The following is a 13,945-nucleotide window of genomic DNA, read 5'->3' as shown; positions in this document are numbered from 1 at the left end:
TGTACAAAGCTGGCACAGGTTCCTCAGAGATTGACAGGGATGTGTATTCATGTTACATACATATAACCCATGTTATAATTATGTAATATGTATACCCATATGAGTATATAGGTGTAGTTGTATCTCTCTGTGCAGTGGAGGGAGAGGCACTGAAATGCCTTTACTGCATGTAAAGGTGGTTTCTCTGGTTCTTGTACTTCAGTGTTCCATTTCTGTTCCCCACTCCACACCCATCTTTTTTCTTTAACAGATATACTTACAGATTTTTTCAGCTCTGTGGCCATTAAGAAACTGTAATGTATGCCAGTGTGTTGCACCTACCGTATGCACATATTAATCCTTAGTTGTAACCACGACTAAAGACCAGTGTATTTATTAGGGAGTTGCATAACAGGACTACTTGATAAAGCAAATAGGTGATGCTCATTGATTCCAGGTAGATTGTCCAATCCCTTTTGCCAGTGCTTTTTTCAACCTTTAAAAAGTTGAGTACTTTCCTAAAAGCTTAGGATTGGAAGAAGTCTTTGGACAGACTGAGTGCTGTAGTCTGCTGCTCTAGGCAGCAGCCTGATCTCCCTTGTTATTCTGTCCTGGGAACAGCTAGGTCTCATACTGCCGCTGCTTGGAAGGTGGAACTATTTCAATAACTTCCAATAGCATTAGAAATGTAGTATGATTTATCTGAGGAGGGAAAGACCAGCTATTCCATATGCTCAATGGAGTTATAATGCATCACATCCCGTGCACCCTGCAAAGATGTCAACTTCACTTGTAATTGCAGAAATGCCAGATACAGGAACGTGGCTCTTCAGGTGTAGCAAATTGGGCAGTGATCAAACATTGGCATGGAGTATTCTCTGCTCTCTATTGCTGTGGCAGTCCACCTGCAAGCACATATCCGTAGCATATGTGAAAATGAATGCTGGAGAAGACCTCTATCTTTAAAGCATATGCCTCTCCCCAGTAAAATGGATGGAGGATCAGAGATTTTTAAAAAATGAGTCACTGTGACTCACTACAGTATATCCATAATAAAATCTATCTAAATTTGGTAAGGAACTCTAGGAACTAATTGCCCTAGTTACTTACCTCTTTTATTTTTTTGTAGATGTTTGTCCCTCGCTTCTCTAGCAATTATGTGCTGTATGTACAGAAAAAAGATTTCAGTAATGACTGTTGTGTGGTATTCTAGATTAAGGACTTCTGCTCTTGCAAAACTGATTGGTGTCGTGTTTTCAATTATCTCCTTCAAAAACCGTAATGAAATAAGGAATAACAAAAGCTCTCCGAATGCTTTGGATTTTAGTGGTCTTGTATTAGAAAAATGTGAAAAAATTATTAAAAGTTTCAATAGCATGTAATAAATTTAGATTATCAAACCTGGTTTCCATTGGGAAGAGATCACGTTTACTATAACTCACACATTTGCTACTCCAAAATTGCAGTTACTCTAAATTTCTTGTCTAAAATCTTAAATAGATAACATTGTTAGCAGCATTAAAGTATGCAGTCAGTTCTTGGGTAGAGTTTCTAGCACATTTAGGATTAATTAAATTTAATTCCTAAACATCAAGTTGCTAATTAAACCAGAGGTGTTGAAGCTCCTGAATGCTGAACTTTTGAAACAAATTTTTTACCACTATTCCTTGTATAAAAAAGTGCTCAAAGAAAACATAAGACTGACTCAAAAGCTCACAGCTTTGTGGAAGGCATTCTGTCTAGGGGCAAATTGTTGGCCTTTACATAGTACTTAATATCTCAGGCCAAGTTTTATTCGTGAGAGATCCTATCCTCTGTAAGACAGTGATTTAGAAGCTGATTAATACCTGTGATACTTTTTTTTTTAAGAGTAGAACAAGCACAATTTGTGTTTTTTATAGAATTAAAAAACCCCACAACCAACCAACCAACAAAGAAAAATAATTAGACAATATAGAAAGGCTGTGTGGGCCACAAATGGTCCACAGACAACTTCTTACTTTTGTGTACCAACATTCTTGCTCTTTTGAGTTCAAGATAAAGCAGTTCAGACCTTCAATACCTGTGTGAAGATGCTAAGTAGAAAGCAGAGAACCATAAAGGCAGAAGTAGAAATGGGTCCTCTGTGACTTGAAGCTGTTAGTGAAAGTAATGATATCTTTGCATTTATGGGTTAGCAGTAAAATTCCTCTTTGTAGAGGAGTAATTCAAGCTTATGCGTTATTGAAGAGCGCTATCAATGGGACACGTTTTCATATGCTTTACATTTGAGCCAACATAAAAGCCAAAAGTCATCTTAATACTTGGGGCAATCCTTCCTTTCTTTATCTCTTCTTCAGCATGCTAAATGTCTAAAATGAAATTGGAAATACTCAAAGCAGTTGTGGACTCAGCACCTGTAGTCAGATGTTAAATGTAAATTACGGCATCATCTTTAAAATGACCTCGTAAAATAACATTTGCTCTGTGTTTAAATGGGTTGAATTTTCAAATTACAAATTTGCTCCCTTATGAGGCTGTTATCAGAAGGCATAGAAAAATCATTGTCTCGCTTTCATTTCTCATTATAAAGCAATAAGTTTATTTTGGAAGCTACGAATTTGTATCTAATTGAGATGGATGGAGGCTCTAGTTAATCTTGTTTACATTCAAATGTACTCTTGGATATTTTATCAAGTCTAAACAAAAGACAGGTTGTACAGAATCTGAATTAAAATTTTCAAGTTTTAACAAGATTCCTGTTTAAAATAGAAAAGAAACAAAACACAACAAAGTAACTCTTGTCTCTTTGCCCATAATTCATATTACAAAGTCATCTTGTGTGTCTAATTTATAAAATGGTGTATTTGTCTCAAATCTTTGCCAGACTGAACAGGGCAATTTTAAGACAGGTAGTAGTGTTCTTAATGGTGTTAGCTAAAGCATTCATGTTATTTGAACAACTAGTTCTCTTTTTTTTCCTAAATTCTGTCTAGCAGTTCATTCTGGTTTGATGCAGAATTCATTTGGTGTGACCTGTGAAACATGAGCAGTGTCTAAGTGTTTAAAGATTGGTGTTTTAGTGGTGATAAGTACCTTCCATTCATTAATGGTCATCATTAGCCTTAGCAGCTTTTAAAGATGAAGATTTTTTTCAATGTTTTCTTTGAGTTTTCTTCACTTCTTTCATAATACAGTTAGGCATTGCTGGCAAGTACACTTACTTCATTGTTGCATTTTGCCTCAGGGTGAATGAAATTATGGCTCTGTGGATTTGATTTATACCAAAATGAAAACAAAATTTTAACAAATCTGTGCTATTCTTGTTTAGGTGGAAGGGACAGAGTGAATCCTCCAACAAAATGCCTCTGCTTGCCTTGCTATAATGGAATATTTTAATTTTCTGCTCTTCCAACATAAGAATTTTTTGAAAAAGCTGAGTGTGATATAATCCATCTAGGGGCATTGTATAATTTGCCCAACTGGAAACAGGACTGGTGACTTAGAGTGCAGCTGCAAGGTTATATTAAGTAGAAGCCAGTGTTTTTCTGCAAAATCTCAAATGGGATTCTTCTAAGCTGTGTAACAACAGAGAGGTGATTTGTCATACTTGCTTCTCCCCATAAGCTTTACGTATGAACAAAGAAATGGTTTTCCTGTGGTTGTTTAATGGTTCAAGGGTTGATGCTCCACTGGTAGACACGTTCTTAAGCTGTGACCTTGGCACTCTGAATAAGTGCAAGACCATCCCTCAGCTGTCAGGTTTAGGTTTTAGGTATGCACATCTATATCCTAGTTCTGAAAATGACTGCTGATTCCTTTGTGAAGTGGGAAGGGTCTGTCTACTTAGAGCTCATCTTGGGACTGGAATCTTTAGGAGGATCCATCTATCTCTGTAAACAGCAAAATATATTTAATGGGGAATTTTGCGTGTTGCTTTTAGATGATTAATTATCTATTTAGCTTTATGAAAAAGTGTCATTACAGCTGGATGTTTATTAAGTAGTTGAAATGACACTCTACTAATTGAGTATTTAATATCTGTTTACTTTGTTTGCATACTCTGTCTCAATAAAATAGCTAGAGGAGAATTTACTTGTGTGAATGTAAGTGTCCCGTATATATCTGCATGGTTTTAAAATAAAACTGCTTTGGATAAAAAAAAATTTTTTGAGAAAAAACTAATTTGGAAAAATTTTTTTTTAAGAAAAAGTCACCAACAAAAGGTAAATTGTTTTATTCCTAATTTTTACCTCAGGCACTAGGATGACATGCTTTTTTCAGTTTTATACTGTAGTCTGGAGAGATACTGTATTTGTTAAATTGGTGTTAATTAAAAATGAGAGAGCAATTGGTCGGTTTAGACTTGATTAGATTCTCCAGAAAAGCTCAGATAGTTCTAATGTGGAGAGAAGAATCTAAATCTGCTTTGTATTCCTTCTGCACTCAGTAGCAAAGCAACTTTTCTATGAAATTTCTATTTTTTAATAATTTGAGACCCTCTGGGGTTGTTTTGAATATCAGTATTCAATCTGAGTATTTAAATTGTATGCAGAGCATGCCACTTTATTTGAAGTCAGCAAGAGGTGATGATTTGATGTAGAGTCTGACAGTCTCTGAGATTACAGTGGGGGACTCATTTGAGGGAGTGCTGGATAATCTGTGCAGGGCTTCCTGTTTGCAGCTTCTGTAATGCAGTCCTGTGTTCCAGTGCTCCCTGTGATCTTATTGAAAGTGTGCAGTGCCTTCCAAAAAGGCCTGACAGTGAGAGATTGTGCATTTCCTGACAACTGTGGCAAAATGATTCCAGCTGTTCTTGAGAGGTGCCTAATGCTGGGCTGAAAATTGCTGTTTTGTGCATCTTCAGGATTTAAATGCGATGCTATTTATTTGGCAGCGTTGTTTAACTGGTTCTTGTTAAATCGCTGTTAGCACAACGTGCATTTTTGGTAATGCTGTTTTTGTTTGTAATCTTTTAAGGTTGTGCTGGTGAGGTGGAATGAACCATTCCAGAAATTAGCAACCTGTGATGCAGATGGAGGAATATTTGTTTGGATACAATACGAAGGCAGATGGTCTGTGGAGCTCGTGAACGATCGTGGGGCACAGGTTGGTATGCACATTTTCTCTGCAGCCAAGAGTGATCAGGTCCCGAGAGGCCAAAGGAAGAGGGCAAGGAATGGGACTTCATGCCTTTCAAAAAGCACAGGAGAAAATGAAACATTTGTTTATTGAAAGGAACATGCAGAAATTGTCACAAAGGCACTTGGCAAGCACAGTGCTTTCTCCAGTAGGCATGACATCAGAGCTTCAGCTGGGCTAATAGTTGGCCTGTCTCATTCTGTGCACTGCTGCCTTTTATTAAAACACCAAAAGAAATCCTACATGTCTCATATATCTATTTTCTTGTCTTTGATATGTTAAGGTAAGCGACTTTACATGGAGCCACGATGGGACTCAGGCCCTTATCTCCTACAGAGATGGATTTGTGCTGGTCGGTTCAGTCAGTGGACAAAGACACTGGTCTTCAGAAATAAACTTGGAGAGTCAGATCACCTGTGGCATATGGACTCCAGATGACCAACAGGTAATGAAAATGAGGCATTTAGGGGTGTCAGTTGGGTTGCATTGGTGTGCTATGGAATACACCTCTTGAAAAGTTACCAAGTAAAACGGTCACGTGGTCAGATCAGTTTCCATCAAAACTGCTGCTCCCACTGACAATGAAAATTTGGTTAATCCTATTGTTCTTATTAGGGGAATATGATCATGTGTCAACCCTGTCATTACTTTTCACCCTGAATCACACACAGTCTTATTCAAAGTTAGTTGTTTGAGACACAAATCTGTTAATTTGTTGTTACAGCTATCTTATAAATACATTTGAACAAAGACACAGGCTGGACTTTTAAACATCTGACTGGTCATTTCTGTGTGGATTTGTCTGGTCTGCACTTGCAGCAAAAGCAGTTCCAGCAGCACATATGGTTATGTTTTGCATTTACATAAGCAAATGTATGTAATTGAGTGTTGAAGAGATGTCTCAACCTTATGCAAATAAAATTTAAAAGAATGAGTTTTGCTGAGCTTTGAAAAAGCCAGTTAAAAAAATCTTCTTCACCATTTTTCTGAAGAATTATATACTAGTGGACACAGCAGCATTTCCAGCATGGCTGGACCAGGGGCATTGGTTTCATTTGCAGGATTTACATTGTTCCCTTGCCTTTCACCACTGAGCTGACTGGATTGATCCTTCCTTCCACATGCTTGCTGTCACTGTGGTTGTTTATGTGTGTATAATTCAGTGCTGAAGGAAATGATGGCTGTAGAATAATGCCAAGAGAAACCCTGTTAGGTTCACAGCTGGATTGTTTTCATTCCTTCATTTTACACCACCATGGAAAAGATTCTGGTTCAAGGCTCAAGGTACCACTCAATTTAGAATACTATAAATTCATCCAAGGTAGAGTTATTTTGGGAATTGCTAGTGGAATATAATAGCACTAATAATATACATTTCTGCAGCAGCATCTAATAATTTTAGAGTACTCTGCATAGAATAATGAATTAATTATTGCAACACTTCCTTTTAAAGCCAGCGAGCCTGCCTGCCTGTTTTTGAATCTAGGGAAATGTAAATCTTGACAATAAATAATTTACTTGAGATCAAGAGGAAGAGACAAGCAGCAGAAGTAGGAGGGGAAGCTAAGATCTAATAGCTCTCTGTCCTATGTTTTAAACATGAGGCTACCCCATTTGTGTGATGCTCAGTTGTTGCTACTGTATTTGGAAATATCTTCACTGGAGTGTTTAATTTGGAGTGGCTGACTGCCTTTAATTCAGTTTAGCCAATATGTTTGTACTTTCTAATCTGGATGCTCCATAAGTGGTTATTCCAGGAAACAAACACTTGTTCAGCATCCAGATAAATGCTTTCGAACATAATGGCCAATTCCAGCTATGTGAAAATGACTTGCTTGACTTACAGACTCTGCTGCTGACAAACTCACTGAAATAGAGACCCAAACCAGCCACGAGTTTGATGTTGCTCTGCCCAGTTCTCCCTAACTATGTGGTTTGCAGGGATTTGCATGTTAAGTGATGATGGATCTTTGTACTAATCTCTGGTGCTGGTTGAAAGAAGTGATCTTCTAAAATATATTTAGATGTACTTGCCTCTGGAGGCACGAGGAAACATGAATCACAGAGGTGCTGGGTGAGAGACTCTGCTCAGTTCAAATTAAAAATAGCAAACGGGGGGGAAGGACGTTGCATACATTATACATAAATAAATGTTTATGGAAATGGATACCCTTACTAGCTTATTGCCTTACCCAAATTTTCTCCTGATTGGTATGTGTGCAAATGAGAACAGAATGCTATTCTAGTCTAGAGCAGCTTCAGCCTCTTTCCTGTTGCTTAATGTACTCTGCTTGTCAGTACAGTGACTGAAAGATAAATGTTGGCATTTAAATTTAGATTTTTCTACTGTTCTTTTTGTTACCCCTCTGGCACCTTGAAGGTTGCTAGTGAAAGTATTCCTGGAAAGTATTACACTCCATGGTACCATGACCTTTAACACAATTATCTTAAAATTTACATTTCCAGGGGGATTGTATTGTTAGCATCAGTTTTCTATTGTCCTGATAGAAATTGGTTTAGTATAGCATGTCTGTTCACTTCACTCTTCAGTTCTCTTGACTTTCTCCTTCACTCGCTTCTGCATGCATCCTGGTGGTTTCTCCTGTCTCCTCCATCTTTTCTCCTGTATATTTAGCACCAGTAAGCTGTCACCTCTGTCACTCCTTGCTGTGGATGGCTCTGTGACAGCTCTGCAAGAGGAGGGTGATTTCCTACCACCTCCTTTCTGCTAGAGACAAGGAAAGGCTGGAGCTGCAGATGGCACCATCCTCTTGTTTGACAGTGTGTGTGGCCTCTGGGTTTGTGTTGTTACTGTGCTTGAAGTAAAGCACCTTTGAGGTAGTGGCTAATGTGTAGAGATGGGATGAGAGCTAGAGAGGTGGCCAGGGTGGACTACAGTCCTGCTGAAATTGAGCATATAATTATATCTTTTAACTGATATGGTACATACTCTGCCCTGGTTAAGTTATTGGCTGGTTTTATTAATACTGGCCAAAATTGTTCTGCATTTTCTTTGAGGAAGAGAGTGTTATCATTCTTCTTGTGGCTCAGCTGTTTTTCAGGTTTTTTGAGCTCTCCTTGTTTGCTGGGGACAAACTTATTTGAGTCATGTGGTTGACTGCAGTGCTTTTTCTCAGCATCATCTCTCTCAGATGAACTTCTCCTGAAGGTCATTGGCAGATTTCTGCTGTAGTTCACACCCAGATCTCGAGTATGGACTTGGAGCTGTGGGCTTCTTCAGCTAATTCAATACACAGGCCTTTTGAATGTGATTCTGCATGTTTATTGCACAGCACTAGAAGTCAGTTTTCTCACCTCACTGTGTGTCTGCAGGCCCACTCATTCAGGCATTTCCTCCTCCTGTACCCTAGAACCAGAGCACACATCTGGCCAAGACGTGGCCCCATTGGGCTCTTGGGGATGTAAAAATGGAAGATTTTATAAGGCTGGGCTCTCTGTCTCTCAGGCAGAGTGCTGTTCTTGTGCAAAACTTGGATGGATGGGATTTCAGGAGTGGGACTTCCTTGCAGTTTTAAAATGTTTTTTTTTTCAGGGCTACAAGAGGCTGTAGGAGTCATGTGGGGTATTTTTCTGGTGAGCAGGCTCATCTGCAGTCCTGTAGGGATGAAAAGTGTACATGAAATGAAAAATAAATTTTTAATATCAGAGAATGCGGTGTCCTGTCTTGAGACAGTTCTGTGGCATTTTCCCATGCTTGTTTTCAAAGAGGGAGTGTACATACCAAGCAGACTGAGGACTTAATAAGTGAGAAAATCTTGACTTTTGTCTAACCAAAGAGTTTATTTATAATTATAGAAGCAATGTCAATAAATAATTGAGGATTTTTCCTAAACCCAAAAGTCATACAAAACATCTTTCTAGTGCTTTATCTCCCTTCCTGTGTGTTTGCTGAGCTTGCAGTGACACTTTTCTGTCAACGTCTGCTGCCCTCAGGCCACCCTTTCCCTCTTCTTCTCCCTATATTTTACTCATTAAAGAGATTATCTCTCTTCATGATGGAGAAAGACAGTGTCATAGAACTGGGTGGGAATTGTAGAGGATTATCCCTTTGTTTATAGTAATATAGTGTAACTCCTTGAACTTCCCTGGGGTTGTTGCTGTTGCTGTTTCTGTGTGTGAAAAGGGAAATCACTCTCCAATAGAGGAAACCCTCAATGAAAATGAATTAATGTATTTTAATTCCTGGATATCCCAGGAGGTGCTAGTAACCTATATTTGTTCCCTGCATCTCTGCTAGTACAAATTATTAGACTTTTCTGACAGCTGTAAGTGCCTATTTCTGGTTTTCCCCCCTTCCCTTTTCCTGCTGCAAGCTTTTATTTGTGGACATTCAGGGACTGGACAGGATTCTGTTTGGCCAGGACATGACAGGTATATGTATACATACAGGTATATGTGAACTTTGCCAGCATGCTTCCTTCTGTTTGCTTTGAAAATAATTATATAAGCAGGTAGGCTAATTTGATTCGCATCCTGCTGGGTGCAACATTAACTGTTGTACCTGGTCCCATTGCAGTGCAACATGCACCAATACTAAAAATGTGTAAATACAGGCCCCAAAGTTCAGCCTCTTCTGTGCCTAATCAGACAAAATGGTGCTCTTGGCAAACAGAAAAGCAGCACCGTGTTAGGAACAGATTCCCTGTGCACTGAAGGGTCCTGTAATGCCCTGGAAGAGAACAGAGACCAGCAGCAGATGAATTGCGTGGGATCAAACACAAAGCAGGGCACAGGAGCTCTGTATGTCGTTTTTTGGAAGTCTCTTGAAGCTTGCAGTAGCTGTGCAGGGAGGCAGCTTCTAAGCTGTTACTCACTCCTGCTCCCTGCACTTGCCATCCTATTCCCATGGCAACCGCAGAGACGCTTCAGCATCTTTTTTCCATGACAAGCAGGAGACAGGGGCAGGCTTGAGCTCCTTCCCCCTGCCTGCAGTGCATCAGGGTGGAGCCAGAAGGGAGCTCCACGTGAAGAAGGGGATGTGTGTTGTTCCTGGGCCCAGCAGTGGGGGCAGGGGGGCATCCCTGTGATGGCACAGCACACGGTGCCACACGTGTCCCTGCACAGGGTCAGCTCCCTGCTCTGCTGGGGGGCAGCCACAGCTCTCAGGGGCAGTAGGAGCTGATTAACAAGAAGGGCTGTCAAATGGTTACCAGTGGCATCAGGTGTTTCATGAGCTGCTCTCTCGGAGTTCTTGAGTTTGGTATAGCTTTCATCCTTGGCGGGAAATTTCCCTAATAAATCCCCTTTAGTACAGTCTGCTTTTGGATCCCCTGTTTTCATCTGTGAACTGTGATTTGCAGTTGCTACTGCCTTTTCAAGGGAATAGTGTTCTGAAAGTAAGGAATAGTAGCCTTGCCTAGCTTCCAGAACACAGCTTAAAAACACAGAATTTATAAGTGTTTGAAAATGTTGCATCTGTTTGGGCCCTGCTGTTGCCTTCTCACCTACGTCTGTGTTTGCCTGTGGCTCTGAAAAGAGATGTTTGTGCTCCCATTCATCCTTGTGTTTTGGTTTTATTCAGGTGCTGTAGCACGTTTAATTTGGGCAGTCCTTGCTGGTATGGTAGTCACACTGGTCAAGTTTAATTATTCTCAAACATCTGGAGTTGTGGAAAAAAGTCTTGAAGATGGCTTTCTAATGAGTTGACAGAATGATGAAAGGGAGCTACAAAGGGGCAACTGGGGCAGTATGGGGAAGGTAGCTATTTATTCATTCATAATGGTTATGAATGAAGAGAAGGAAGGACAAAATGAAAAAGGTTGCAGCCTGTAAATTTTGAAAATGTAAGCAATTATTTTGGTCTTTATTCAAATGATTCTTGTTCCTATCAAGGATTTATAGGTTCACATAAAGGAGCCTTAAAGATGCCAGGGAATAATTGTAATTTTGTGTCTTAACATATAAAAATGCATTGTTTTCTCCCAGCAGTTCTGGATGTAGAGGCTACCAAATGATGGTTGCAATGACTAGGGTCACTCAAAATTGCCCTGTAAGATACAGTCGTTGAGGAAGATCTGATTTTCATTGACGGATGAATTACTCAGATTACTGGGAAAAATGGCTGGAGGCTTTTTATAGCATTGAAGACGTTCATTAATTAACTAGGCAGTTTATTCAAGCCCCAAGGACTGCAGACAATGGTTAAATCACATATAAGCATTTTAACATTGTATGCTGCATAACTGAGCAGCAGCATTAAAATGCAGAAAGAGGACAGGGGAAGGAGACTTCAGTTGTCTTTCAAGATAAATCCGTTTGTTATATAAAACAAACAGATGACACCCATCACAGCTTAACTGTCTAATATTTTGGACTGGTTTTAGAAGCATTTCAAACCTTTGTGGCAAACTTGCTATTAAAATTAATGATTTCTGCTTACTTGTGCTAAGGGGTCTGTAAATATTTACTAAGCTATTTCAGCCTTTTGTAAACAAAATATCTGGGGGGGTTTATATAAACTGAAAATATTTTAATATTTTTGCAGAGTTTTATATATTTATACATGATGGAAGGTAGTAACACTTTGGTTTTGCTCTTTGCTTGGGAGACTTGATTTTTATGATGGTACATAATAGTGAAAGATTTTGTTGGAAAAGTAATGTGAATTTTAAGTGGTATTTTGCCTTTCTTTCTCCCATCTCTTTTTATTATGTTGTTTTCAGGCTGTATTGTGCTATTTCCTAAATAATAGATATCTCTTTTTTTCTCCCCTTTTTTCTGATAGCAGTGTATAGCTGTATTAGCATTGTTTTTCCTTTGCCTTTTTGTCTCAAGTAGGTTTTTATGCATCATTCTGCTGAGAATACAGCTTCCAAAAAGAAGGAAGGAGAAAACTTAGCTTGGTGCACTGTTGTCATTTCTTGGTTGTGCTTTCCTTTTTCACTAGCAACGAGCAGCTACACTGCAGATTTTTGTGCTCAGATGAGAACTTTTAGGCTTTGCCTTGAGTTTCGGAGAGGGTAGGCAACAAGGATGTTCTCCTTGGAGCCTCTAGGGCTCATCCACAGCTTCAGAAGCCATGGCATCTATCTGTGGGTTTATTCCAGACAAATTTTTCCTGCCAGGAAGCCTAGTCTGTGCTGCGCAGTTACTGAGTGGGTAATTGGAGGAGCAGAGCAATAAGGTGATACTTCAATGTGCTTTCTTCTTCCCACTCGCTTCATCTGTGCCTTGCCTAATCTTTCCCTGGATGCTCTTCATCCAGCCTGCAGAGGCAAGGCACTGAGAGAGCTAACAAGATGGTGCCATTTGTTCTAGTCATGAGAGCTGTAACATGGGGGTTGTTTATGGGCTGACGGCATCGTGGCTCGTTTTCTCAGCAGCTCCTGCAGTGTTTCGTGTCAGGGCTGTTTCAGATGAGTCTTGCACAGAAATTTTTCACTTAATGACTCTGTCTGAAAGGAGTAATACAACTGTTTTAATGTTTTGCTCGTCCTTGCAGACAGGGTGTTTGATGTTTGTTAGTGCAAAAAGCAAATGCCTGAATGGATTTCTGCATCCCTTTGGAAGCACGGTGTACTAGGATGTACAGCTCAAGCTCAACGGTGCACCTTGTAACTCTTTCCCTGTGGCTCTCAGGTCACAATATTGCTGTTTCAGTTGACTGGAATCTGAAGTTTAAATGCTGCACATTTTACCATGTCTTTGCCTCCCTCAGGAAAGGAGGATGTTGATGGCAGTGACAAGCCAGAGATGGAGGGAGAGATGAAAACTTGTGCTATTCAGTTAATGTGTCCACTTAGCATTTTTATACACAGTGCTGTTTTACATTTTTGAAGCATCAGTGTTTGAGTCAGCAAAGTAAAGATGAGTGCAAATAGAAACAAGACCAGTCTCTGTGTGGGAGGTGTCAGGAAGAAAGAAGTCGTTTGCCTCTCCTCTCACCTTGCTGGCACCTGTACAGAAAGATTTTGCTTATATAGCCTGAAGTCTTTAGTTCTCTGACACAGGGAGTTTACTTGAACTTGTGGTTTTGAAAAGCTCTGTGCTGGGCTTCAGCCCTGGGGCAAATAGTAAGCATGAGGTTGTGCAGTGCACCTCTGCAAGGGAGCAGCATGCACTTAGGCTGTGTTTTAGGCAGTGTTGGGAAAAAAATTGAACCTTCTGCAGGAAGGTGCTCTCTAAGGAGAAGTCATATGTAGGGTAGGAAAATTGCTTTGTTTGTTCAGATTTTGAACTGGTCAGGAGAGGGCACGTGAGTGGAAGCGTAATTCTTACAGAGGGAAAACTCTCCAGACTGTGGGGGTTTTACAGCATTTTTCAGGAAGAGTCCATTATTCCGCTGCCAAAGCCACTTGGCTGACAATACTTTGGCCCCAGGATCCCTTCAGTTCATCCAGAGCTTTGTGGTCTTTTCACTTCAAAAGAAACGTAGCTGCCAGTGTGGTTGATTTGAACTTTATCATCACTGGTAATTAACCTATCAATTTTTTGGAAGTTCAGTAAGAAGACCAGGAGCCAAATAGGGTCTTGAACTTGGGGTCAGATGTCTTCAAGCCTGGGAATAGTCTGAAACCATGGTGCCGAAAACAGGGATTAGAGTGATTGAATCTCGAGGAGGATATTTGTGGATTTCTGCACTAGGTTTTGTCTGGGAAAGCAAGGCCAAGTTTCATAGTAAGTAAGAAAGGTGATATTTTTGGAAAGTGATATCACAGTCTTTCCATTGATTTGACAAAAAGAGATAGTATGCCAATGGAAAGCAGGAGCAATATCTCTTTATTCTCCAAAACCTTTCCCATCAGTATTTCATCCTGCATAGGTTCATCTTGAGCTCTCTGTTCTTTGTCCAGGATCCAGTTTTTTGTCAGTGTTCAGATGTTGA

The 13,945-nt window shown here is 39.8% G+C and overlaps 1 protein-coding gene across 4 annotated transcripts in view; it reads left to right on the top strand.

Moving 5' to 3' along the window:
* The window catches only part of TULP4 (TUB like protein 4), a 150,630-nt gene that overhangs the window by 90,117 nt on the left and 46,568 nt on the right, over window positions 1-13,945 (top strand). For all 4 annotated transcript variants that reach the window (XM_059841900.1, XM_059841901.1, XM_059841902.1 and 1 more), the window contains exons 3-4: window positions 4,939-5,067; window positions 5,384-5,545. In XM_059841900.1, coding sequence (XP_059697883.1) covers window positions 4,939-5,067; window positions 5,384-5,545 — 291 coding nt within the window. The remainder of the gene's footprint in view (window positions 1-4,938; window positions 5,068-5,383; window positions 5,546-13,945) is intronic.

The sequence above is a fragment of the Haemorhous mexicanus genome, chromosome 3, assembly GCF_027477595.1.
Source record: "Haemorhous mexicanus isolate bHaeMex1 chromosome 3, bHaeMex1.pri, whole genome shotgun sequence".
NCBI lineage: Eukaryota > Metazoa > Chordata > Aves > Passeriformes > Fringillidae > Haemorhous > Haemorhous mexicanus.
Note: the sequence above shows the minus strand (reverse complement) of the source record. Positions and strands in the feature narration are given on the sequence as shown.